At 39.8% G+C, this 27,991-nt stretch overlaps 1 protein-coding gene across 4 annotated transcripts; it reads left to right on the top strand.

Moving 5' to 3' along the window:
- On the top strand, nt 1-27,989 carry LOC101476019 (protein-serine O-palmitoleoyltransferase porcupine). Of its 4 annotated transcripts, none has more exons than XM_076878146.1 (14): nt 50-138; nt 1,165-1,333; nt 2,141-2,277; nt 3,905-4,097; nt 12,210-12,253; nt 13,406-13,587; nt 13,673-13,803; nt 15,131-15,256; nt 15,739-15,839; nt 20,516-20,592; nt 21,238-21,301; nt 22,433-22,518; nt 24,019-24,129; nt 26,383-27,989. In XM_076878146.1, coding segments are annotated over exons 2-14 (1,356 nt in total). In that variant the 5' UTR covers nt 50-138; nt 1,165-1,331; the 3' UTR covers nt 26,485-27,989. The 4 variants fall into 4 exon arrangements, with proteins under 4 accessions (XP_014265858.1, XP_076734261.1, XP_024654826.1 ...); XM_076878147.1 differs by lacking the exon at nt 50-138 and adding an exon at nt 144-264; XM_014410372.3 differs by lacking the exon at nt 1,165-1,333 and having other exon boundaries at nt 1-138.
- Nucleotides 27,990-27,991: the final 2 nt, after the last annotated feature.

Below are 27,991 nucleotides of genomic sequence, written 5' to 3' on the forward strand. Positions count from 1 at the left end.
GGGGGCAGTGAAGGAACGGTTTGGAAGACGGGAATGAGTAGGAAAGTGTGGAAGACGAAGAAGAGTAGAGGAGCTGTTTCCGTGCGCCAGCTGGTTGGACCTGGATCTGGGGTCTTTGGCTGTGCTTCAACAGTTCAGGTGAGCCCGCTCTCTGACCTTCCGAACCGGATTGCTGGAATTGATTTAGCAGAGCTAGCGCCACCTGCAGGCCACCTCAAATTGTTGTTACGTGTGGGAAAGGTTGGTGCAGCAGAGCTAACGGAGGTAAGTGAACATGAAAGCTAGTTGTTGCTGGATGACGTGTGCGGCTAGCTCCTGTAGGCCAGTTTCTTAGTGCAGTCTCCGTGGACCTTCGGATGATCCAGTAATGAAACGGTCGCTTTGGAGTAACTTTCGGCGAGGCTGCAGTGCGTGCGGCCGATTGTCATCACTGTCACATAAAGCACAGTAGTCAGTAACCTTCGTGGATGATAAAGTCAGAACCATCGTGTCATTCTTAGCCATCAAGCTCACTCACTTCTTTTTTCTCACTCCAAGATGGTCTTAGATACTTTTCCATGTGCAGATGGGCTCACGGCTCATTTTGATCGATTTCTTTGGAAAGATCTAAGAAGCTTAATGTGTGGAGATATTTCTTTTTGCAGAGAGAAAGAAGCGCCCAATGAAACCAGGACTGATTACTTTAATTCATAAACCTGGAGAAGTTCCTAAACCTGGCCTTTTAAATAATTAAAGGCCAATTACACTGTTAAACGCAGATTATCAAATTCTTGCCGTATCGATTGCTGCCAGATTAAAAAGAGCTCTTTCATCAATAAATCTGTGAATCAATCAGGTTTGTTGAGAGGACGACATACACAATACACAATAGCATACGACTCGTTTAGGATCTGATTGTCTGGAGTGATTTACTAAATGAAAGAAGTTTTCTTTTTTTTCTTTTTTTTAGATGTTATGTACTTTCATTGCAAACAGCGAAGTAGACGCGATTAATGTAACGGGAAGTCAGTTGGCTGATGATACTATTTAAAAAAAGAAAACAAATCAAATTTCAGCATCATTAAGAACTATAAACACTGTTTTAAAGCTTTAGGGTTACAGTTGAATATAGATAAATGCAGGAGTGAATGTGAGTGCGAATGGTTGTCTGTCTCTGTGTTTTAGCCCTGCGATAGACTGGCGACCTGTCCAGGGTGTACCCCGTCTATTGCCCTATGACAGCTGGAATAGGCTCCAGCGCCCCCCGGGACCCTGAAAAGGAGAAGCGGAAGCGAATGGGTGGATGGATGAAATCTTAACTCTGCAGCCATTGTATAACGTAAAGGTTAAAAATGTAAGTGAAATATTTGGGGATATTTCTAAAGATAAAGCAGTGTCCAAGGAGAAGAATATTATGAATAATATAGAAAAATGCCAACAGTTGCAAAGAGACATCACTGTTTTTGGTCGAATCCTACAAACTAAAATAGAAAGTCTGTCTAGGCTTATCAAGCCAATATTTTCTTTGCCCATGTCACCTGATGTTGTTAAAGCTTGGTTAGGGAAGATTTGCTGCAGTCAAACATTCTCCTTGTTTGAGGTGGCTCCACATTAAAAATATCGAATTTAGTGACAGAAAAATCCATCCATCCATCCATCCATTCGCTACCGCTTATCCTTTTCAGGTTCGCGGGGGGTGCTGGAGCCAATCCCAGCTGTCATAGGGCGAGAGGCAGGGTACACCCTGGACAGGTCGCCAGTCTGTCGCAGGGCTAACACACAAGGACAGACAACCATTCATACTCACATTCACACCTAGTGGCAATTTGGATTATCCAATTAACCTGTCCCCACAAACTGCATGTCTTTGGACGGTGGGAGGGGGCCGGAGTGACAGAAACATCTCCAACAAATTTATTAGACTAATCTTACAGAAAGAATGTTTTCCTAATCAGATTAAAAGTCATCATGTTAAAAAAAAAACCAACCAAACAAAAAACCTACTTTTTCCTCCATCCATCCATTTTGTTAATGCGCATGTGCAGTTTTTGTGTAAAGCCTACAGAAACATTACAGCCAAGCACTGAAAACAGCACTCGGACTCTTTGACCTTTGTGAACATATTGTGATATTGCTGTGTTGTGTCTGTCTGTGTGTGCAGGATGGACATTCCCAGCAGGTTGGAGGTGTGGCAGGAGCTGGTTGAGAGTTGCGGTCTCATTACTGTCCAGCAAGGCCTCCAGCAGGTGTGGAGGCTGTTGCTACTCTGCCTGCTCTGCAGACTCTGTTTCACACTGGGTGAGCTTCACTCGCTGCACAGGAGCACACGTCCCAGCTGCTGATTACAGTTATCGCTGGACGCAAATGGGTAGTCAGAGCTGCAGAACATCTTCTGCTCAGCCACCTGTGATTTGGCTGAAAATGTTATGGTTTAAAGTTTGGACATGTATGTTTCACATGTTCTCTGTAAAATGTCATCATCATATGACAAGTAGTTTTCTAAATATTCCAGCCTTTTTGACACACTGGGAGGAACAAAAACACAAGTGCCAATGTAAACATCTTCATCCATACAAGTAAATACAGTAAACCAGTTAAGGGTAATGACAGGGGAATAGTCACTTATTTCACACGAGTGTGTGTGTGTGTGTGTGTGTGTGTGTGTGTGTGTGTGTGTGTGTGTGTGTGTGTGTGTGCATATAAAAGTTTGACACGCCTTCCTTTTTAATGTTTTTTTCTTTATTTTCATGACTATTTACATTTTAGATTCTCACTGATGGCATCAAAACTATGAATGAACACATGTGTAAATAACTTAAAACATGTTTTATATTTTAGATTCCTCGATATTTGCCACCCTTTGCTTTGATTACTGCTTTGAACACTCTTGGCGTTCTCTCCATGAGCTTCATGAGGTCGTCTCCTGAAATGGTTTAACAACAGTCTTGAAGGATTTCCCAGAGATGCTGAGCACTTGTTGGTCCTTTTGCCTTCACTCTGCGGCCCATCTTATCCCAAATCATCTCCACTGGGTTTAGGTCAGGCCATCTGGTGCACTCCATCACTCTCCTTATTTTATCTGGGCTCTAATCTGAGCTGCTGTTAACTTGTGGTTTCTGAGACTGGTGACTCAGATGAATTTATCCTCAGTGGCAGAGGGGACTCTGGGTCTTCCTTTCATGGGACAGTCCTCATGTGAGCCAGTTTTGGTGGTTTTTGCAACTGCACTTGGGGACACAATCAACATTTTTGCAATTTTCTGGACTGACTGACCTTCTGTTCTTAAAGTAACGATGGGCTGTTGTTTCTCTTTACTTAGCTGATTGGTTCTTGCCATAATATGAATTCTAACAGTTGTCAAATAGGGCTGTCAGCTGTGTACCAACCTGACTGCTGCACAACACAACTGATGGTCCCAACCTTATTAAGAAGGCAACAAATGAACCCTGACAGACACACCTGTGAAGTGAAACCATTTCAGGTGACGACATCATGAAGCTCACTGAGAGAAGGCAGAGGGTTTGCAGCACTGTCAACAAAGCAAAGGGCGGCTACTTTGAGGAATCTGTGATATAAAACATATTTAGAATTATTTATCAGGGTTTTTTTTTGCTACATAATTCCATATATCTTGCTTCATATATATGATGTCTTCAGTTTGTATCTACAATGTCGAAAGTAATAAAAATAAAGAAAAAACATTGAGTGAGATGATACATATATATATTCAGCATTAGTCAGAAATAAGCTTATTGCTGTTTTGATTTGTTTAGAGCCTCAGACTAGCTATTAAAAATTATTTTAAAATATTAAAAATTAAAACCTTGTGTGACCATGTTTAACTTTATTATGCACTGCAGTGTCTGCAACAACAACAGGCTACTTGTGATTACGTTTCTAAGTGCGTCCTGCTTTGCTTCCTCAGGTGTGGTGTCTACTGTGAAACATGTAGTGTCAGCGCTGGCTGGGATGTTTGGCCTCTTCCTGTTCTTTGAGCAGCACATGCAGTGGATTCTGCTGCTCACTGCTCTCTGTTACTTTATTCTGCTGCTCTGCCGAAACTCGAGCAGCCACGGCCTCTTCGTCTCAGGTGTCGTCCTTATCTATATCCTAACAGGGTGAGAAACGCAGACAAAAACACTTTTGTACCAGGAAAATTGCTCCTCAGTGTTTTCTAAACATTTGCACAGAGAAAAGGCTGGCAGTAGACAGTAGGGCACTCCTCTGGAGGCTAACGCTCTGTAACTTGTTGGCTGCTCCTTATTTTGAAAGCTTTTTTATAACAAAGAGTTTTGCTTACCTTCCAAACCAGTGTCACATACAATACCAGTCAAAAGTTTTAGAACACACTAATTTCTTCCAATTTTTTTTTATTAAATATTACGCTGTTTAATGTCTCATTGCACTCTGTAATGAAAGCATAATACAAAAACGCAATTACAGCTGGAAACTCTTCTGTCCAGTTCATCCCAAATCAGCCCGGTGGGGTTTAAGTCTGGAGACTGTGCTGGACTCCATGTTTTCAAGCTCACCACCTTGTTCTTTGTTCCTGAGGTAGTTCTGGCACAGCTTGGATCTATGTTTTGGGTCTTTATGTTGCTGTAGGATGAATCCCTGACCAACTAGGTACATACCAGAGGGTCCTGCATGGTGCTGCACAATGCTGTGGTTTTGGTTCAGGGAGCCTCTCACTCTGTACAGTCACTGGCCCTGGATCCAGTAAAACAGCCCCAGACCATCACACTTCTTCCTCCATGTTTGACCGTTGATGCCACACACAAAGATCCTGTGTGATGAACCGAGGATTTCAAATGTTGATCCATCAGTCCATAATACCTTCTTCCAGTCTTCAGTAGTCCAATGGTGGTGTTTCACGGCCCAGCCAAGCCTCTTTGTCTTATTCTGACGTCTGGCTTTCTTGCTGCAACTCGTCCTGTCAAACCTGCAGCTCAAAGTCTTCTCTTCACAGTTGAAACTGAGACTTTCTTACTACGACCACTATTAAGCTGCTTGAAGCTGTTGTCCTGTCAGCCGCCTATCACACAGCTGGTAACTTGGCCTCTGATTCAGTTGTGTCTTTGGGTCTACAGACTTTGTTTCTGAGCCTTTGGATGATGAAGCAAACTGGACTCACTGACACCTTGACTTTCTTTGCAGTTTCTCTGTAGGACAGACCGACAGTGTTATGATGGTCTGTCTCTCTTCCATTGTTAATCACCTTTTTCCTCTCCATTCTTGCACCATCACACTACCTTCTGCAGTACAATACTGTTCAACTGATGCTCATGAGGGTATGGTACCACAGTGTGTTCCAACACTGCTTTTATGCAGACAGAGGGGATTGGAAGTAAATCAACAGAGTTCTCATAATTAGTATGAAAGCAGTAAGGGTTAGAACTTCCATACAAATTGATAAATAAGATAGTAATTAAGTTAAGTCAGTTGATGCCAATCAAGTGCTCTTAACAAGTGTCACAGTCTTCCCAGGAGTGGACGGTCCTAGCAAAATTCAGTTAGGCTCAGGCCCAAAGTGCTCAGGAAGTGCAGACGACTCTGCTGCTCTGCAGGCTGCATGTTCAGGACTGCAGGATTTCACAGGGGTTTTTTTTTCATCACACTTGGTGTGCAAACACCTTAACTGTTAAAGTTCTCGACAGTACAATTAGAGAAATACTGAACAAGTGTGGCTTGTTGGGAAGGTTTGCCAGGAAAAAAATCCTCTTCTCTCTAAAAAGAACATTGCAGCATGGATTAGGATTGTACAATTGCATCTGAACAAATCACAAGACTTCAACAACATCTTTTGGGCCGATGAGACCAAAGTGCAGACGTCTGGCCACAACGCACAGTGTCACATTTGGAGAAAACCAAACATAATACATGAGCACTCAAGTATTCTAGAGTCATATGTTAGGCTGTCTGTCTGACAGCTCAAGTTGGACAATGATCTCAAAGTGATGCAGACCTTAACCTGACTGAACCTTCAACTTTGTAATGGGGCCCAAAGCTCTGTAACAAAATAAATAGCATCAGTGAGATGTCACTAATGAAGAAGATTATGTAATAATAAAAGAACTATGTGGTACAGCATGAAATGAAACATTTTTTAGAAGGCAAGAAGATTGTAGCTGTTATCTCACAGTGCTGGCTGAGCCTGCAATTACATTTACATGGAGCCTAATACAGCCGTTTCAATCCAAATAAACAGGCCCAAGCTGTACAGAATTTCAGTCAGTTGAAGATGTTTTTTTTTCTCAACTTTTCCATGTAATAGTCTGAAAATAATCCAGGTGATTGTTTTCTTGCTGTGTTCTTCCTGCGTGTCCTCTGACTTCACATACCAATAAGGGGACATATGTTATCAAGATGAACTGCTTTTAATCCATACTCTTAAACACTGATAGACTATGTACAAAATAATGGCTACCCCCTGTTATGTTATAAGATGGCTTTATCAGAGACCCAGGCAGAGTTAGATTTAGTTAGATTTTTTTTAAAAGCCTGACTCTAATGCAAAAAGTCAAAAAACAATTTTGTTGTCATCTATGGTCCTCCTAGCCTGTACTCAGATTTCTTATAATTATTGTGGGCATTTTTTAGCATCCATGTAGATGCTGAAAATGAAAGTCAATGCAACATGTTACTTTTTTTTTATTAGAGTTGATTGGCCTCTCTCAAAGTGTACATGATCCCACTGATTGTTTTAATCACACTCTGAATCTCATCCTGACCAGGGATGTACAGTATCCCAATACTGATACTAGGTTGTGTTATCATGCTAACACAACCTAGCCAAGAAGCCCAATACTGAGCCTGTCCTGGCCTAAGAAATAAAAATGTCTGATAATCTGATGCATTAAAAATTGCAAAAATGCTTCACAAAACTTAATGGAGCTGCGCTATGTGCTGCCAAAGCAGCATTTCATCAGCAAAATGCCTGTCCCAGATACGTACAAGCAAGTACAGTGGCTTGCAAAAGTATTCGGCCCCCTTAAACTTTTCCACTTTTTGTCACAAACATGAATCAATTTTATTGGAATTCCACGTGAAAGAACAATACAAAGTGGTGCACACGTGAGAAGTGGAACGAAAATCATACATGATTCCAAACATTTTTTACAAATAAATAACTGCAAAGTGGGGTGTGCGTAATTATTCAGCCCCCTGAGTCAATACTTTGTAGAACCACCTTTTGCTGCAATTCCAGCTGCCAGTCTTTTAGGGTATGTCTCTAGACTCCAAGAGGTTTTCTTCCAAGATTGCCCTGTATTTGGCTCCATCCATCTTCCCATCAACTCTGACCAGCTTCCCTGTCCCTGCTGAAGAGAAGCACCCCCAGAGCATGATGCTGCCACCACCATATTTGACAGTGGGGATGGTGTGTTCAGAGTGATGTGCAGTGTTAGTTTTCTGCCACACATAGCGTTTTGCATTTTGGCCAAAAAGTTCCATTTTGGTCTCATCTGACCAGAGCACCTTCTTCCACATGTTTGCTGTGTCCCCCACATGGCTTGTGGCAAACTGCAAACGGGACTTCTTATGGGTTTCTGTTAACAATGGCTTTCTTCTTGCCACTCTTCCATATAGGCCAACTTTGTGCAGTGCACGACTAATAGCTGTCCTATGGACAGATTCCCCCACCTGAGCTGTAGATCTCTGCAGCTTGTCCAGAGTCACCATGGGCCTCTTGGCTGCATTTCTGATCAGCGCTCTCCTTGTTCGGCCTGTGAGTTTAGGTGGACGGCCTTGTCTTGGTAAGTTTACAGTTGTGCCATACTCCTTCCATTTCTGAATGATCGCTTGAACAGTGCTCCGTGGGATGTTCAAGGCTTGGGAAATCTTTTTGTAGCCTAAGACTGCTTTAAATTTCTCAATAACTTTATCCCTGACCTGTCTGGTGTCTAAATCCAATCAAGAATTTGTGGCAAGATCTGAAAACTGCTGTTCACAAACACTGTCCATCTAATCTGACTGAGCTGGAGCTGTTTTGCAAAGAAGAATGGGCAAGGATTTCAGTCTCTAGATGTGCAAAGCTGGTAGAGACATACCCTAAAAGACTGGCAGCTGGAATTGCAGCAAAAGGTGGTTCTACAAAGTATTGACTCAGGGGGCTGAATAATTACGCACACTCCACTTTGCAGTTATTTATTTGTAAAAAATGTTTGAAATCATGTATGATTTTCGTTCCACTTCTCACGTGTCCACCACTTTGTGTTGGTCTTTCACGTGGAATTCCAATAAAATTGATTCATGTTTGTGACAAAAAGTGGAAAAGTTTAAGGGGGCCGAATACTTTTGCAAGCCACTGTATGCAAGTTCAGGTCCTTGAGGCAACTGTTGTTGTGATTTGACGCTGTATGAACAGAATAGCCCTTTATTGACATTTTAAATAGAATTGAATTACATTGAATTGAACTGAATTACGGTGGCACGGTGGTTAGCACTGTTGCCTCACAGCAAGAAGGTCCTGAGTTCAATTCCAACATCAGGCCGGGGTCTTTCTGTGTGGAGTTTGCATGTTCTCCCCGTGTTTGCGTGGGTTCCCTCCGGGTACTCCGGCTTCCTCCCACCGTCCAAAGACATGCAGCTTGTGGGGATAGGTTAATTGATTAATCCAAATTGTCACTAGGTGTGAATGTGAGTGTGAATGGTTGTCTGTCCCTGTGTGTTAGCCCTGCGACAGACTGGCGACCTGTCCAGGGTGTACCCCGCCTTTCGCCCTATGACAGCTGGGATAGGCTCCAGCGCCCCCCGCGACCCTGAAAAGGATAAGCGGAAGCGAATGGATGGATGGATGAACTGAATTACTCTCTGAATGGTTGGAGAGCATTCCCACTTTAAATGTAAGAACTGATATGTGGAGCTCAGTGTGTTCTTAAAAGTAATACAGTATGTTACTTGTTGGAGAAAGTAATTTGCTACACTACTTGTTACATTGATTTCTCAATTCTCTTTAGAATGACCTGAAACACATGTCACACCCATATGGAAAAGAAATAGAAAAAACTTATAAAAGACTTGCATAAGATGTGGCTTACTTCATATAGTGAATCATATAAGGCTTATATGATTTACTCATGAAAGTGGCCACTTTCTCATTACTTTCATATATTGTTTTAATAAGTATCCAAAACATACAAGTTTCATTTATATACTTTTTCAAGGGATCTTATATCTGTTTTCACTCTTGTATGCTTTTCATACAAGTTTCACACAAGACAGATACAAACTTTATAAGATTTATATATATCCTTTCCATATGGGCATAATTACCATGTAACTGTATACACCTTGGGCTACAAACCCACACAAACACAAATCCATATCCTAATGAGGATACAGTATTTGGGTATGAACAGGAAGCCAACAGCACCGAAAGATTTTAAAGTGATCGGCACGGTGATGCTACTTTAGAAAAATGAGCCAGTAGAAACAGAGATTGCAACCTGACTGATCATCAGTTTGTTACCTGGTGAAGTTCATGGCTGGCTGGGCTGGGGTTGGCATTCACTCAGCTTGAACATCACTCTGGGTTCTTGGCTAGGTTGTGTTAGCATGATAAATGGACTGCTTTTCTACTCTACCTCTACACTTTATACAAGATTTTTCTACGCGTAAGTAGCATTGGAGAGGGTTAGTGTCTTATCTTTTGGCATGCAGACTGGAGCAGGGATGGAACCACCAACCTTCCAATTAGTAGATCACCTGCTCTATTCCTCAGCTACCCATGCTGTTTGTGCAGATGCTTGCAAAGAGCTGAAGGTGTTTTAGCAGCATAATGTGTTGCTTCTGTCCTGGGTGCACTTTGATTACAAAAAATTCTCGACACAAATTCTTTCCTTTGTGTAATGCACGGCTCTGTAGCGCCGATGTCTTTAACAATGTAAACACGAGTGTTTCACCCACATTAGCAACTAAAAATAGACCTGCAATGGAAATGTATTTAGGAGCAGCGTGTGAACAAAAAGTCTGACAACATTGAGCCCACACAGCCCGCAGTTTTCGGCAAACAGACTGATAACATAACAGTAGCAGTGATGACGTTCCTGGCACAGTTAAACATGGAGCCGGAGTCTGTTTACACACCACGAAGAGCAAAGAGACGGAGCCGTTACTGAGCTCAGGTTGAGTGAAACAAAACGTGTTTCTAATCCAAAACAGCAGTGCTGTTCCTGTGATCACCATTAAAACCTTTACTGGGAAACACTATCGGGAGTCCTTCATCCAAGCACCTGATTAACAAACTCTGACGTGAAGGAAAAACAAACTTTGTAGCTGCTCCATCCACCACTGATTGTTCTGCAGTAAAGCTTTTAATAAAAGTGTTCTATTTAATATGTGAAATAATTAGTTTTTTGAGTAACCTTTTTTTTTTTTTGACCTACAGCTGTGCAATTAGTTTGCACAAATGTCTTTTTTATTGATGCTTCGTAATGGTAGTTACTCTCAAAACAGAGTCAGTGAGAATCGATAAGTGATTATGGAACTGGAATTGCTAATTTTTTTTTATCTATTTCCATCCCTATGCATTACTGAAAAATGGGATTACATCCAACACTATTTACAAGACACCGCCAGCAATTATAACAAGTCAGTAGGAAACGCTTTGAAACTTGTGAAAATACAGTTAAAAGTCAAAAATATCTGCTTGTTTGTGGTGAGCAGCAGATCAACCAAGTTAAGAATTTTAATGGCATCATGCACACATTCATTTAGACACGTAGACACTGAGCCATGGCTCTGTGCTACATATTTCTGCAGACACTTTTATATAATTTATTTTATGTAATATTCAATACTGAACTGTGAATTTAGTCTTTATCAAGGTAGCAAGTTTTTTTATTCTGTTTTCATAAAACTTTACTTTTATACACTATATTTACGCATTTTATACATTTACTACTACTACTGGGTTTACACGAGGTTTAAGTCCTTTACAAGTTTGAAACTTTTTGTCCTTCATAATGGAAAATTGCTGAAAATAAAAGTGGGTATCACTTCAGCTAGGTCCTAATTTTATAAATTCTACACTCAGGTTTGAGGTTATCACTGAAATGCATCCAGATGCATACAGAGTTTACGTTTTCACTTGTTTCTTCATTTTTTCTCAACACGCTTGCATTTAAATCTCTCTGTGTACCTGGCCTGTACCAACACACTTATTGTCTTTTGAACATCTGCCCCCTTCCTTCTTTCACATAATGTCTTTGAATGTGATTGGCTGCATGGTCTGTCCATCAAAGTAAAGTCCCACCCCTGCCTGTATATAATAAGTGTGCACTCAGACAGTGCACTCCTGTGCAGGCAAGTCAACCAACCTAGATCTGGTTTCTGCAGCAGCCATATTTCTCTGTGCACCTACAACAAGTGTGCAAACCAGGAGACTCGCTATCGATAAAAGGAGAACCAAGCAGACAGCTGAGAAGGCTCAAGTGCTGTTTTTTGTAAAGAAGAAGCTGCAGCTAATCTTAACGTGAACGTCACTCTTACAGTAGAGTTGTGAAAAGAAAGAGTCTTGCAGTCTTAGGCCGTGTCTTATCTTAGGGTCCAGCTAAAACCAAACATCTGAGGTCAGTGTGTTTGGAAATGTTTTCATGTTAACCTTCCCTTTAGTTAAAAACATTGTTGAAAGGTTAGTTGTCAAACAGCTAAGAGAGCATCTGCAGAGGAATGATTTATATGAAGACTTTAATTCAGCATTTCGATGCACCACAGCACAGAAACAGCTTTAGTGAAGGTTGCAAATGATCTTCTCATGGCCCGTGACAGTGGACTCCTCTCTGTGCTTGTCCTTTTAGACCTCAGTGCAGTGTTCAGTACTGTTCACCATAATATTCGATTACAGAAATCACAACACTACACAGGTAATAAGTGACCTATCTGTTGAAACATTGTAGAGCAGATAAAGTTTTCCTTGTGGTGAGATTTTATTTCATTTTAATAAGTATATCCTTGTAAACTGGATGTGTTCCAGCTAAATATAGTCTTAATATAGTCTTGGTTTTTAATACACCATCATTATTTAAAGCAGTTGTCAATGATGAAAAGTACAGTTGCAGTCTGAGTTCTCATGCCTAAACTTAGAGACAAATAGAGCAGTTGTACATGTCTATCTAGGAGCTGCAATTCCTATAATAATTTAGTAATTCATTTCCTTTAGTGCTGCACTGTCCAGCTTCTAGAGTAGCATTGATGGCTTATCATGTTACTTTTCTGCCTCTTCTTTTTAGAGAGTTGCATTTAATTGACACGGTGACCTGGCACAAAATAAGAGGTAAATATTACATCAATTTTTTTTTGTTCCTAGTTAATCTTCTGTAATTTTTTTTGCAATTTTCATTTTGTGTCTTGGAGAAACATTTAAAGGTTTATTTTAGCCTTTGTACTGTTTATCTTTTGTTCCCTGTACGTCAACCTTGTATGGCAACAAATTAAATATATTCTTCTTATTATTATTATTATATTTACACCCAGTCATCATGGGCATGAGTATCATTGTAATTTATGTCTTTAAATTATTTCTTTAAACCCCCTTTTCCAGGTTGGAATCTGTATAGCATAGATCTTTAATTTGGGGGATAAGTATGACTTCCTCTAGTCCACACAGGGATTAAAATGGATACAGGCTAAATGCTGTGAAAACATTTTTCCCTAGGTTTCATATCATCAAACACATTTTTAATATTAGACAAAGCCTGAGTAAATGCAGAATGTCTGATTACAGCCACATCTGCTAAGTCAAGACGTCACTTAATAAATAGGTCTTGTCTGAAAACGTGAAGGAGGATAAAAGATCTCAAAAAGCAATATTTCCTGCTACGATGTAATGAAACAGCTGAGAAACAAAGTCAGTATGGAAAGGGTTACATGTCTAAAGCTTTAGGACTCCAGTGAGCCACAGAGAAATTGGTGCGGTGCCTACCAAAAAGCATCTGGTTGAGGTCCAAGTATTAGTGCAGATGTATGTATACTTTCAACCTGGTGTAGCTTAGAGAAAATCCTGATTAATTCATAATAAAACTTGTGCACCCAGTTGTTGTTTTTAAAGTAATTAAAGTTGTATGCTTTAGACTCTACCTTGGAAAAAGAACAGTTTGATAAATTACCATGGCATTCATGCCCCTAATACCTATACAGCAAATGAAAGCTCAGTCCAACATGTTAGAAAGACTTGATAGCACATATATGATGCAGCTCATAGACTGAAAAAAATGACCATTGTGAACTATAGTATATTGGTCATATATATGTACATCTGTAATGTATAGATCAAGCCTCACAACAGACACCTTTTACTCTTAATAAGATTATATTCAGACTATGTTAGCTTATAATAGTGACTTCTATGAGGAAGTGATTCCTCATAAAATGTGAATGTAGTATCCTGTAATGGTAACAAATTACTTTATTTTTGTGTCTCTTTGAGGCTCTCAGATGGTGGTGGCCATGAAGGCCATTTCTGTGGCCTTTGACTTGGACAGAGGTGCACTGAGCAGCCTGCCCTCGCCAACTGAGTTCCTGGGCTATATTTTCTTTGTGGGTACTGCCGTCTTTGGCCCTTGGATCAGCTTCTCCAGTTATAAGAATGTTATTGAAGGCACAAAACTTGTGAGTAACTGCCAGTTCTACCTTAATCTGCATGCTTTCTAGTCCTGTATGGCACTGTGATGGTAATGATGGATTTGGGTTTCAGAGCTGGTTGTGGCTGCATACCTCTAGCGGCAGTCTAGTGAAGAGTCAGATCTGTTTGCTAATCTCCACCTGTATTGCCCCATACCTTTTCCCGTGGTTCATCCCGATCCATGGAAACTCTGTCACAAAGAAGTAAGAGATTTTAATTCAATCGTTGCTCTTTTTACACCCAGAGCACTGTTCCACTACACTGCTTTGACACTATACTGTCTGTCTTTCTTTCTCTGCTTCCAAGATACATTTGAGAAAGGTAAGGCTTTGCCCCAAGTATTAACATTTGTTCAAATTCCCAAGTATAGAAACTATTTAGTCATGTTCTGATGATGGTATCATAGTGTAGTGTCATACTTTTCTCACTTCTTGAAATTGGCACTGTAGTCTTTGTCTTCTCACACACATAACAGTATATCTTCAGTTTGTTATACAGAAGATTAGAAGCTAATATGCATCTGCACTGGTTTTAATTAGTATGACTTGAGAGTCTTCCTTCTGGTGATTTCAGACACCGAAATGAAGGCATGACACACAAGCATATCATACTCATATCAAATGTAATAGAAGTGTTTAACAGAGACAGATGAAATTTGGCAGCTGTGAAAATAAAAAGGGAAAAAATGATGCACCGTTTCTTATATTAAACTCAATAGGGCCGATTAATCAACAGAATGGTGCAAAGTAGGGATACTTTCCCAGGAAAATATCGGACAGAATGTGATGAGGAGCTCTGATGAGAAGACAGCCAGTTTAGTGTTTACTGAGGAGTCTAATCTTAGAGGGTTTAGATTATAAACGGGAACAAATGTCACACAGTAAGTCAAAATATCATAACATCTTGGTCATGAGAACAATCCTGTGACACTCGATAGATATGTGTGTCTGTATTTGTAATTGTTATGTGATCCGTGATGTATGACTTTTAACCCCATTTATGATCTAAACCTTAAATGATTAGACTATGGATTAAATAATTATGTTTTATTCTATTTTAATACTGTTTTTATTTTATTTGTGCTCCATTGCTAGTCTTTCTTTTTTACAGTTATGAACTGAATACACTGTTATCCAAAACATTTTTGCATATCTGTTTGTGCAGCTGGCTAATTCCGGTTTGTCTTATTCCCATTGCTTTGATAAGGAGCTCTTACATACAGTGACTCAGGTGTACGAGTTGTTTAGATTATCTGCATGCTTGAAGAAAAAAAATGACGTCGGTGTATCAATCATAGTGTCGTAAGAGGAAGCAATATGAGATCAGCAGATGAGTAGTCCAGTCAGAAATCAGTCCACCTCTGACGTTTTATGGAAATGAATAACTTGCTGGGTGAGAACTAGCACTAGAAGTCTGATTGCTCGAGTTATTTGGCTTTAACGTGAATTGCTGTAATTATTTGTCGTGTGCCAGCCAGAGATTATTTAATGATGATGTGTGTATGTGACTTGATTGTGGTGTGTTGCATAGGTGGCTGCATGCTTACGAGAATGCAGTGTCCTTCCACTTCAGTAACTACTTTGTGGGTCACTTGAGCGAAGGCACCAGCATGCTGGCCGGAGGAGGATTCACTGAAGATAAAGACAACACAAGATGGTAAGATTAGCTGATCTGCTATCAGCTGCTCTGCTCTCTTCATCCTGGAAACTGTTTAATCAACAGTCAAGTTTTTCAACCCTCTAGAATAATCTACTGTAAAACAAGGCAGAATTGAAGAGCATCATTGGGTGTAATGGCAGGCTTCCAATCTAGCTTATTATATGATAGCAGTATAGTGCAACAGGCTCTGCACAGCAAAATGCCCCAGATTGCTTGAACCAAACGTTGCTAAGACAATTCTAGCTGGAGCGGACAAACAAAGATTCCTGAAGAAGGGAAGAAAAGTCTTGCACAAAGCAACTGGGAATAACAAGGCAGGCTAGTAGCAACACAAAGAATGACATGCTGCCAGAGACTGACTCGGTGCCAGTCCAAGAAGATTCACATTAGAAATCTGACTGTGATTCAAAATTTTTTTAAAAAGTGGAAAAAAACAAGTTGTGTGTGTGTGTGTGCGTGTGTGCGTGCGTGCTGTGCAGGGATATGAAAGTGGTGAAGCCTCTCAGTGTGGAAATCCCTCGCTCCATGGTGATGGTGGTTACATGCTGGAACATCCCCATGTCTCGCTGGCTTAAAACCTGTAAGTCTCAATCTTCTCTGTCTGTTAAACTTTCCAGAGTGTCGAATTTAAGGATGCCAAAATTTGTTGAACCGACAGAAGCAGAAGCAGACGGCTTTTCTAGCGTGTACACACTGAAAGGGAATTGCAGCAATGAAAGAACTGTAGAATGTGAACCATCTTTGGCGACTAGAGCAGGGGTGTCAAACTCAAATACACAGTGGGCCAAAATTCAAAACTGGAACAAAGTCGCGGGCTAACGCTAATATTTATTGAAAAAAAAATCTTCCTCTAGATATAAGAATGAATCTTTTCTTATGGACTCAAACAAGTTTTGCTGAAAAACTGAATATGGAACAAGCAAAGCTTAATACTAAACAATATATATATATTAACTGTATAATACCAGTAGGCCAGCTCTGATAGTAATTTGGTATGGCTTCATGGGCCAAATGTAATTAGGCTACAGGCCAAATTTGGCCCGCGGGCCAGAGTTTGACACCTATGGACTAGAGGCACCATAAACAAGTACTGAGAGTATTGTCAATTGTTACATTTGTTTCTATATATATATAAAATCAATGTTTGTCTTTTAATTTCTTTGAAAGATACAATATCTAATTAACAGAAATAACAGCAAACAAGATCTTAGTTAGCTTAACTCTAGCTTTTATTAAAAGGTGTAACTTGAACCTTACTGGAGTTGTTCACAGGCTCAGTGAACACAGGCCTGCCTCTTACTGCAGGGACAACAACTAACACTGTTACTGAGTGATGAACGTTTAGAGGTTTTAGTAACAACATATTATTCTTAATATATCTCTCTGGGTTTCTGTTAACTCCTTGGCTAGGTTTAAGAGGATTAAGACAGGCTCTGAGTGTTAGTGAAGAGTTACAGATGACTAGGAAAGTACAGCTGGAGTCCTGAGGGAAACTGCAGAGGAGGTTTTTGATGGAACCTCTGGGAAGTAGACAAGGAGACTTTGTGCTGGAATGAGAAAGAAGAGTATTTAAAGAAGCTGGCAAAGAAAAAATGACATGAATACAATATACAGGAGTAGCGTACAGTAAAAAGAGGTGCAGGGCTCTAGACTAACTTTTTGCCACGGTTGCACTGGTGCACCTTGATGCCCACCAGCACAAAAAAGTTAGGCGCACCCAAATTTTTCAACCGCATCGCTTAACACAGCAGTTTTACATGTGCACTTTTGGGGGGGAAATTGCTGTCCATACAGACAATATTGATTTGTAAATGATTAATTAACAATCTTGTCAATACAAAGTTCTTTATTTGGAGCACATTTCTACAAGAAAGATAAGTTACTGAAAAAGTGCTTGTGCTTAAAGTGCGTTGGCACTCTTTGGTGATATTGTAGGCAATGTTAAATTTAATTATCACATCGGCCCCCTCTGATGACCTGTTTTGCTGCTGCCTGCAGCAGTGGGTAGAGGGGACACTTGGGCCGTGCGTTTATCGTGTTTTTGGATACACTGTGCTTGTTCAGCGTTCATGGCTCCGTGTCAGAGCACTGGCTATGAATTTCAGACGAATTAGGCCTTAACAAAAAAGTTATCAATAGTTCTTATTATCTTTTCTCATTACCCACAGCTACATCCACTTCTGTCAGGCCTAGGCTGCTCACTAGGGCTGGGTATCGTCACTGATTTCTATAATCCATTCGATTACGATTCACGAGGTCCCGATTTGATACAATTCAATTTTGTTAAAAAATTAAGTTAAAAGTTCCAAGTTAAAAGTAAAAAAAAAAAAAAGGAAGAAGACAGCGGCCGACAGTGCTGTAAACAACGGTGCACTGATGGGTACTAAGCGAATGAATAATGCAGAAAACAGAGATTTGAGATGGGAAACTGTTCTTGAAGTACACTGAGAGAGAGAGAGAGAGAGAGAGAGAGAGCTGTGCATGAAGTTTGATTTTTATCGTGGTGGAAGCAAAACAGCAAAAGTAAGAGAAGATTAATGACGACATTTATGAAATGTGAAGCATAGTTTGGATATTCTTTTGCTGCTGGTTCAGTGAATTTTGGTTGGAGAGAGATAAAACCTGCAGCTCAGAATCTAGCACAAAAAAGACGTAAACACAAAGCGGGACATATCAGAATCTGTGAGCTGTCGGCTTTCGGCCCCGAGGGCGTGTCCGTGTACAGGCCGTTGGGTGAGAAAGCCCAGAAAGACAAAGCTGATTCTGATGCGTCGGGTCCGCTCTGTGTTTATGTCATTGTGTGAAATCTGTGTACCTGCTCTCATTTGCTGTTTGGCGGTTGTTGAAATACTTTTGTGAGCTTTAACCTGAGATTCTGGCGTTTCTGGCAAAATACATTTATATTTAAAAGTCGATTCAGATTTAATGAATTGTTATCGCTTTATTCAAGCTACTCACCTCTCTCTATCCACCTGGCACCTGCACTTTCGAACTTACACACAAAGTACTACAGGAATATCTGGACCAAGGCCAATCAGAGAGGTCCCGCCCCTGACTATCTCTGATTGGTTTATACCACGATAGGGGCATAATGTGTGTCTGTTGTTGACCACAGGGAGACTTTCAGGGTTGCGGAGACTTTTCCCCCCCACTCGAACAGCTAGACCAGTGTGACCTAAGATTTTTTTAGTGGCACCATCAAAAAATTTGGTCAGACTCTAGAGCCCTGATGTGGAAAAGGTTTCTGGAGGGTTGAATATGAGGCTCAACACTAAGGAAAGAGAAAAGAACCTGTGGATTGGCAGAGAGATTGAGCTCGTGAGCATGAAAACTGCAAAGGTGGTTGGTCCAGATTCAGTTCAGTTCAATTCAATTTACATAGCACCAGCTCACAACAACAGTCACCTCAGCGCACTGTATACTGTAAGGTAAAGACCCTACAGTAATACAGACAACATACCTGTGGAGGTATGGCGATGTCTAAGAGATAGTGGAGTAGGGCTGCCACGGTTAGTCGACTATCAAAATCGTCGACGACTGATTTAATAGTCGACGCCTCGTTTGAAGCTTTGTAAGATCCCAAAAGACGCAGGAATAAGTAGTAGGATTTAAGAGTGTAATAACGGACTGAAACAGAAGATGGCAGCAGCACTTTTAATATTACTCTTATTATTCTTTCTGGGTCACAAAATAAATGTTTAACATATTTTCAGGCGAGAATTTATCTGTGTAAACTTAAAATATCTGCTCAGTTTATCAAGACGCCACATATTTTCAAAAGCGCTCCGACGTTTTCGGAGACGTCTGTTACCCACCAGCTCGATAGCTAGCCGGGGTTCAAGGCTCACTAGAGCCGCTGAGAACACCGGACTCCCGGCAAATCGTTTTCAAACCCACCGCCGTTTTTCGCTACTCAGGTTAAACATGATATATAAGTCACTTATATTCAGTATTTTATTTGTTCCTGAGTAAATCGGTTTGGCTGAGATTAAAGTTATAGTTTTTACACAGCTGAATAAACGTCAAGCAGATAACTGATTATCAGAAGTGTGAGATGCTCGAGAATATACTCCGGTGTCCTGTTATATTTTAGAAAGCAAGGAGCAGACCGCTGAGTTAATTAAACTCCACTGAAACAATCTGCAAATTTCATTAAAATTTAATAAACTACCATCTTGTCATTATTTTTAGTTAGCACGCACCTTAAACACTTAAAGCTGTAAGCTAATGATAGTCATATAAGAGCAGATGCATGCTGGTGCAATAAGCGGATACATGATATGATTAGTTGACTAATCGCAAAAATAATCGGTGACTAGTCGACTATCAAAATAATCGTTTGTGGCAGCCCCATAGTGGAGACTGTTAAACACAATCTTAGAGAGTGAGAGGATACCTGAGAAATTATGTTCAAGAACATGAGTGATGTGCAGAGTATCTACAGAGGCATAAAGCAGAGTGTCACTGGAGAAGTACAGAGAACACAGATCATGTTGTACCAAAGGAGGCACTGTGGTATTGTATGAGGAAGTCAGGAGTGATAGAAAAGTATGTGAGGGTGGTCCTGGACATGTGTGGGTGTGCAGTAGTGACAGATGGAGTCAAGGTGGTGCTGCAATTATGTCAGGGATCTGCTCTGAGCCCTTTCTTATTTGCAGTGGTGATGGACAGGCTGACAGATGAGCCCAGGCAGGAGTCTGTGGGGATATGACGTTTGCAGATAACACTGATCTGTAGTCAGAGTAGCGTGCAAAGGGAGGTATGTGCTGGAGAGAAGAGGGGAGTCAACAGAAGCAAGAAAACACGTGTGAATTAGAGAGAGAGAAATGGAAATTGGAACGTGCAAGGAGCAAAGGTAGTGAAGGTGGAGGAGTTTAATATTCTGGGATCAACCGTTCAAAGCGGAGGAGGAGTGGATGAAGATGAGTGTCAGGAGTGTTTTGTGAATTGAAGATGGAAGTGCCTGTTCAGAGGGCGAGTGGATACGTTAAAGAAATGATCATGATGATGATGATGGTGGTGGTGGAGCTGCCAGACAGAAGGAAAAGAGGAAGACCTTAGAGAAGATTCGTGGATCGTGTAGGAGGACATGCAGAGGGCTGGTATGACAGAGGAGGATGACGATAGAGATCGTTTGAGCAGATGATCCGTTCTGATGAGCCGTAAAGGGAGCAGCAGGTGATCTTGTATGAGCACCATGTTGTCATAATGTTGTTTTCAGTGAGTTCATTGTGGTTTGTTCTCCATCTTTTTCAGATGTCTTTAAAAACGCCATGAAATTGGGAACTTTTCCAGCTATCCTGGTGACATACACAGCCAGCGCCTTACTGCATGTTAGTAAGATGATGCACACTTCAACACTTGTATCCAGAGTCTATACAGTATACTAAATCCATGCTTAAACTTCACTGTTAATTCAATTCAGTTTTATTTATATAGCACCAAATCACAACAACAGTTGCCTCAAGGTGCTTTATATTATAAGGCAGACCCTACAATAATACATACACTATTACCCACTGTGTGTGAGATTTCACTGAACAACCAGGTCACTAGGCTTGGGCAGTGTCCACCTTATGACATTTCACTGAGGTGTTTGGTATATGACGGTATTTGTTTAAAATGATTTTCTGAAAGTTGAAATACTGGTGATAGAAGTCTTTGTCAAAAATGACCACAGGTACCCCAAGTGGACCCCAAACATTTATTTATTTTATTTATTTATTTTATTTAGGACAGTGCATGTTAATGAACATAAATGTAAAAAAAAAATTACATGAATGTAAACATACCAGATTATAGCCAAGGGCTAATTTCCATCTGTTGTCCTTTAGCATAAAAAATAGACATAATAATTCATAAAAATACATCATTCATTCATAATAAAAACTCCATCACCAAACTTACACATACACACCATTCTGTTCCACTAGTTGTACGTAGTTTACTGCTTAACCTAATTGTATTATCTTCTCCAGGGTCTCAGTTTCCACCTGGGAGCTGTTCTGCTTTCACTTGGATTCATCACATATGTTGAACACGGTATGGATAACTCTGTGCTCACACAGAAGAGTGATTCGCTGGTGAAAGTGGAACAAGTGACACATGATGTGATCTGTTGTGACCCAGGTCACACACAAACACTGAAGAACTGCTTAATAGATTTCTATTAAGGATCGTCAACAGGGCTGAAAAGTTCTGCCTCAATTATCTGTCACAGTCATTCTTAGATTTTAGTGACAAAAATGTTTTTATTGCACTGTCGTGCAAACTGGACACTGACTTTGATCTCTGTAAATTCAGTTGATCTCTTCAAAGAAAGATGAAAAAAACAAACAAATATTATTGATTTCATATTGAAACGTTACACAGAATTAAATAAACAGGGCACAGACTGTGCTATGTTCTGTTAATTACAGAAAAGTTCTTAGCATCAGTGCATTTCTTACACGTAATCTAAAGTCTTGTGTTTCATATGCATAATGACCATGACTAAAACTTGTGGCAAAGTCGTCGACAGCTGTGAGTCCCCCCTCTATCTGTACCGCACAGGTGTTTCCACTTCGGAAAACTAACCACATGAGGGGATAACATGTCTTTTATCCTGTATGTGAACTATTATCCTGCACCTTCCGTACTCAGTGTCATTAGTCTTTGGCCAAACAGAATGCATTTGTGTTTTTAGTGTACCTTTGTTTGGATGGATACACTGACATGCTGTATGGACTTCTGAGTGAAGTGGAACCTTCTACTTGGCCTTCATGCATTAGTTATACTGCAGTTTATGCTGTGTTTTTAGGAGGTTGAATAAATTACAGAATGCTTTGCATATGATTTGGTCTTGATTAACATTGCTTTCTCAGTATATCCAAACGACAGATAATGATCCACATTGAGGAACAAGCTCGTGTGAATTTAGTTGTTTATCTGTCTTTACTCATCCAGAGTAGTCTGCATGTTGCAGGGGACAGCTGTGATCCAAAGGCTGTTTGAGGGAATGTTTGATTTTTCTTTTGCTTTGTTTTCTGTAATTGGAGCACTCGTCGTGTCGCTCTATTGTGTTCATTTAGTGGTAGAAAGTCAGATTTGTGGACCCCTCCTATTTTCCTTTTTTACATTTTCATGTTTAAAGTTTTTTAATTTAATGTAACTGATTATTTTTGTCATCCTCAGTTCTGAGAAAGAGGCTTGCTTCTATCTTCAGTGCCTGTATCCTGTCTAGGCCTTGTGCCTCTGACTGCACCCATCAGCACAAAAAGGTACAGCTTCATCCCTACTCAGCTAACAGATGGAGACAGTGAAAAACAAAACACACACACAGACACACACAGAGACACAAACAGACAGACATAGATGCAGAGCCAAAGTTTGGTTAACCTGTGTTGTGTTTAAATGTGCAGTGTAAAAAGGTGACTTCAAAGTGCTGCACAGCTAAACAACACAGAACAACAAAGATAAACAGGGCAATAAAGTAACTGAATAACTCCAAATAATCCTTTTTCTTTTTTTTTGGTCATTAGGCCATTTGAAACTGACTAATGAATCACTCAAGCACAAACAGACAACAAAATCAAAAGATGAACCACATAACAGGAGACTCATTTTAAGTTGTGTCTTGTATGTAAATTCAATGTCACTAGCAGCCTGTGTTGCACGTTCTTTTTCTCGAGGATAAAGAGAGATAAAGATAAAGAGAGCACCAGTCCAATTCAAATTCAATAGATTTATTGCCTCAAGCAGTTCAAAACCATACATGTACATGGATCTCTTCAGTTCACAGTCTGCAAGCAGTTAGCTGTAGCCGACTTCTGGAAGAGTGCGCTAACTTAGCCGTACACAAACTTAAATATTAAAAAATCAGCTTTCTGAGTGGTCAGAAAACCATTGGGGAGGGCCCTGGTCTAGACTTAGCTCTCCCTGGTTGGCACACAAGTTGGTCCCAACCTCTTGTCGCTTTCCTCCTCCTGCATTTTGGGTGCTTCACCTGCCTGTCTCAATATTTTCTTCTCACACACTAGCTGTTTCATTTCCCGTCATCTAGTTTCATATCCAGGCAGCAACTGTTTGTGAGAACTTACTGTTATTTGACCTTGCCCTGGTTCACGCCCACATTCCTGCACACAGCCCTCCACTAAGTCTGCACAAGCTACTCTCAATCATGTGACTCTAGAACTTTTGTACTTATATTATTTTGAGTCTTCAACCTTTCTAGTCCAAACGTCTGTTTCAAAAAACTGTTTGCTGTTGTTAGCTTGCCACGTCTCAGCATTATGTGCAGTGTGTCCATTCAGGACATGGTCCCAGTGAAACTGAGGCAGCCAGGGAATGAGATGAAAAGCCCGTGGATTACAGTTACATAAGAACTAAACTGAAAATTAGTGGTAACAGGACTGATGAATGGATGAATCCAAATGTGACATTTTTGGTTCAAATAGTGATCAGTATGTAGGAAGGAGGTCAGCTGTGAAACACAGTGGAGGCTCCGCCCCAAACCATGAAAACAGAAAGGCACCATCACATTTTGATCCATTAAAAAACACCTGAAAAACATCTGATTGGCACCATTTTTTTTATCATGAGAACGATTCCATCCTGTCAATGTAGTCAAAGCAAAGATGCATAAAAAACCATAGAATAGAACACTAACAGTCATTGTTAGCAAGTTGTTATTTCTTAATATTGAGTAGATTGACGGAGAACATGCAACTTTTGTCTCTATTTTTTCTTTTGTCTTTTATTCTCTCCTCTGCGGTCTATAGGATTATTGGGTGATATTGCTGAACCTGGTTTTCAGCTTGCTGGCCATCTTCCATCTCACTTACCTAGGCTCCATGTTTGACCCAGGAGTTGATGAACAGGAGGTAGAAGAGGTAAGAGCACCATGAGGGCCAACCCCACCTGTATATGTTGAAGATATTATGACAGAGTGCAAATTTATACCCAGTCTCAGTTTGGAAATAAAGCAAGTGACAGCTTTCATACAATAATAACACTGAATATTCTCACTGAATATTTCTCATAATTGTAATTGTTTGCAGAACATTCATTATTTTTAATGGTCTGATTGCTTTAAACTGAATTCTGTGGTGAAAATTGTGTCTCAAATCAGCACATTTTTTTAGAATATTTTTCATTCAACCAACTCTGATTTTCCTTAAAATCTGGTGAATGGTTGAACATGATTGCAGTCAAGTTTTCATACATTATATATATTTTTAAAAAGTTTTTAAACCATGGTCAATCAAACAATTTTCAGGCTATTTTTTCACAGGGACAATTTTTGAACATGAAAATGTGAAAAACGTAAAGATAAAAGCATGAAATTCTTACTAGTCTCAGAATCTGCCATTTGGGACACACCCATTAAAAATGTCTGCGTATTGGCTAAAGATGGCACGATCCCACTTTTTTATGTCCGATACCGATAACATAAATTTGGATATCTGCCGATACCGATATGAATCCAATATAGTGTTTTTTAATCAATAAAACTGTTTTTTTAATATCTTGCTGCATTTTGTATACGTTTATACTCACGTTTAAATAAACAACAACACTAAAGCTATTCTGTTGTACCTGTATGTAAAAAATACACTGCACCCAAAATATTTCATAGTTCAGCAAAACTGATCAATCTAATAAACTTAAACCTACTCCATCCTCCCTATTCTGGTATTTTAAAGAGTACTTAGCAGAAATCTTAAGCAACCTAACTAATAGGGTTGCAAACTCCCAGCAAAAAAAATAATAATAGGGAACCACCCCCCAACCTCCACTTCGTGATGCTTAATCGACTTAATCAACTTTAATTTGATGCAGTGTGGAAAAAAAAAATGCACAGAAATTAATAATTTTTCAAGAATAATTAAATAGATTCAACATCTTCCTTCAACAGAACTGTAGACTGCACAGATGGCATCTTCCCAAAGGAAAAAGTACTATAGCTTACTAGGGTATATTAGACTTAACAGTTACTATATACAGTAATGGACTTCTATATATTTTACATAAGATTAAAACTTTGGGTGTAAGATTCAGATAATTATTTATTAAAAGCTAGACATTTTAAATGAGAATAAGAAAGAAAAGTATGTCTTTGTGCCCCCATTTTCCCTGTTCATGCCCTATCGGCCCCCCTGGCTAAACTTTGCTAGATCCGCCCCTGGACAGTTACCAGCCATCAACTGCGTAGAAAAAGATCCTGGTGTAGAAAGTAACATTAAATAAATTCTAACAACAGCTTATCAAGGTTAAACGTGCTGCTGTTATTCAGCCGCTGGTTTCCTCTTTCTGGTGCAAAGTGGGCCAAAAACAAACAAGAGACACAGATTCCCGACAGAAAAGCCGATCATTAAGCAGTTTCACGATTGAAATAGCAGCAAGAAGGGGCACTCGCTCCAGGTATTGGTTGTTAAGCTTAAGTGGGAATGCCTTACAAACATTCAGAGATGAACTTACACACTTGCTTTACTTCTCTCTGGGATCACTTCCTCGGAGATGAAATGCTGGTTTGGTAGCGAGGCTATAAATACACACAGCCGCTCTATCATGTGAGCACACTGCTCCGACGTGCTACGGTTATGAGCCGAGTTACACCGTGTCGCAAGTTTTGTGAGGTGCTTTTTTATATTTAATGGATCGGATTACATTTTTTTATTTCTTTCCAATATCCGATCCAGTAAATTACGTCAGTATCGGACTGATACCGATACGTAATATCGGATCGGTCCATCTCTAGTATTGGCTAGTTAAAATATGGGAAAAAATTAAAGCCAACTAATGCTCATAATAAACTTCACATTGCAAAAGACAACTATAGTGACAATTTCTGAATGGGTGAATGTAAAGTGCTATGATTGCTCAGAATAGAAAAGCGCTATATAAGAGCCATAAGTCCATTTACCATTTATTTGTTCAAACCAAGGATATTTTTTTATGCACATTGGAGAAAGTTGAGTAGCAGGGCCATTTTAATTTGAGAAGGAATTACCCTTTGACCTTTTCTGGTTGCATGTGGACATTTAGCTGACAGCATGCAAATTCCTAATGCACATATGTACCTTGTGTATGATTCCCTGGGCTGTGCAGGGACTAACAGCGTCCATGTTTGTTATTGTTTTCAGGATTTCACAGCCATCCACACCATCCAGAGGTGGTCTGAACTGAACTGGGCCAGCCACTGGGTTGTGTTTGCTTCCTGGGTATTCTACTGTTTAATTAAATAATGTTGTCTGGGCCGATGAAAAGGCTGACAGACACCTTTGTTTCAGTGTATACCAGACTGTTTTCTGATTATGAAAGACAGAGATATGCTTAAGTGGGAAGGACGTTGGCACAGGGGGATGACGGTGTGTGCGCTGTGGTGATTCTCAAAGATGTCCAAACAAGTTTTCCGGCCTGTTTGAAAGAATGACTGGTCTCTAAAGGATTAGTAAAATGAAAAGTAGAAACTGGCCCGTTCATATGAATGACCTTTGACATGTGCAGGTCCAAATACATTTCAGCTTCTAATCATGTGAAGAAAATGAAATGTAGCTTTGTTAAAATCTCTTGTCATGTTTTCCTTTTTTTTTTTTTTTACTGCTGTTGTTTTTGTGTTTGTGTTTTTTATAAATTTTTAAATAAATGCTAAATACAATAATTTTCAAAAAGTGTATATTTATTTAACATATTTATAGTTTGGATCTTGTTTCACTCATTTAACTGAAAATAAGGTTCTCTGCTACTAGAGGTTCAGATAATTAACTGAAAATGAGCTGCTGTACGCGCACCTTTACCTGACATTTTACCCTACCAATCAAAAGCAGGTCACCTGATGGACATAACAAACAATTCAGGATCATTTCCAGTATCTTTAAGAGATAACAGGACATTGAGTCCATTATCTTTTTCACCATCTCCATAATTTACCAGTAAGACAAATTGTAAAAAGTAATTCTTGTTAGACTAATTGGTCATTCTCAATTGGTTGTTGGTGTGGGGTGGATATAAAAAGCTTAAAATGGTGTAGAATAAAGTGTTTCATGAATCGTTTGTGCTTTTTGTGGTCAGTACGACCAAAGGTGTTACTATGAATCAACAGTAAGGCAGCAAGCAGCAGGCAGCTGCTCCAAGGGTGTGGAAAGTCCTATGCATCCTGTTGGACTCTGCTGACCACTCCTCGCATCTGCAGAAACTTACATTTTCTCTTTCATTTGACACCTGCAAAAGCTGATGGCAATAATTTTCAAAGTTTGTGGTCTCTTTTCAGGTGTAAAAAAAACTGGTTGATTTATTTTTTGCATCATTATTCTAAAATGAGGAGTATAAATACTGTATATAACCTGTAATTATAGCTTTCATTTATTTCCTAGAGATTGATTGTGCCCATGACAGATTGTAAGCAAAGGGTGAAAATAACATCCCCTTAGCATAAAAAGTATATTCCACCCTTTAAAACTATCTAATGGTTAAGAATTGTTTCATTTAGTAGAGAGCTTTTATTGTGAAAGAAAGTGTTTTGATTGATGTTCCTGAGGTTGACCAGCCTGGATACTTATGAAAAGTGAGCTGGGAAGGCTTTGGGGTGAACAAAGGTAGCTGTTGCATGTATCTCCTTTGCCTTGGTGATTAATTATTATTAATTATGCTCTGTTCAGTTGGTCTATCAGCTAATGACATTACTGTAATGTGAAGGCTGAACTAAAACCCCGTCCTGATGTCGCAAAGTAACATTAAACTAAAACTTTCACT

This window comes from Maylandia zebra, linkage group LG20 (genome assembly GCF_041146795.1).
Source record: "Maylandia zebra isolate NMK-2024a linkage group LG20, Mzebra_GT3a, whole genome shotgun sequence".
In the NCBI taxonomy this organism is placed as follows: Eukaryota; Metazoa; Chordata; class Actinopteri; order Cichliformes; family Cichlidae; genus Maylandia; species Maylandia zebra.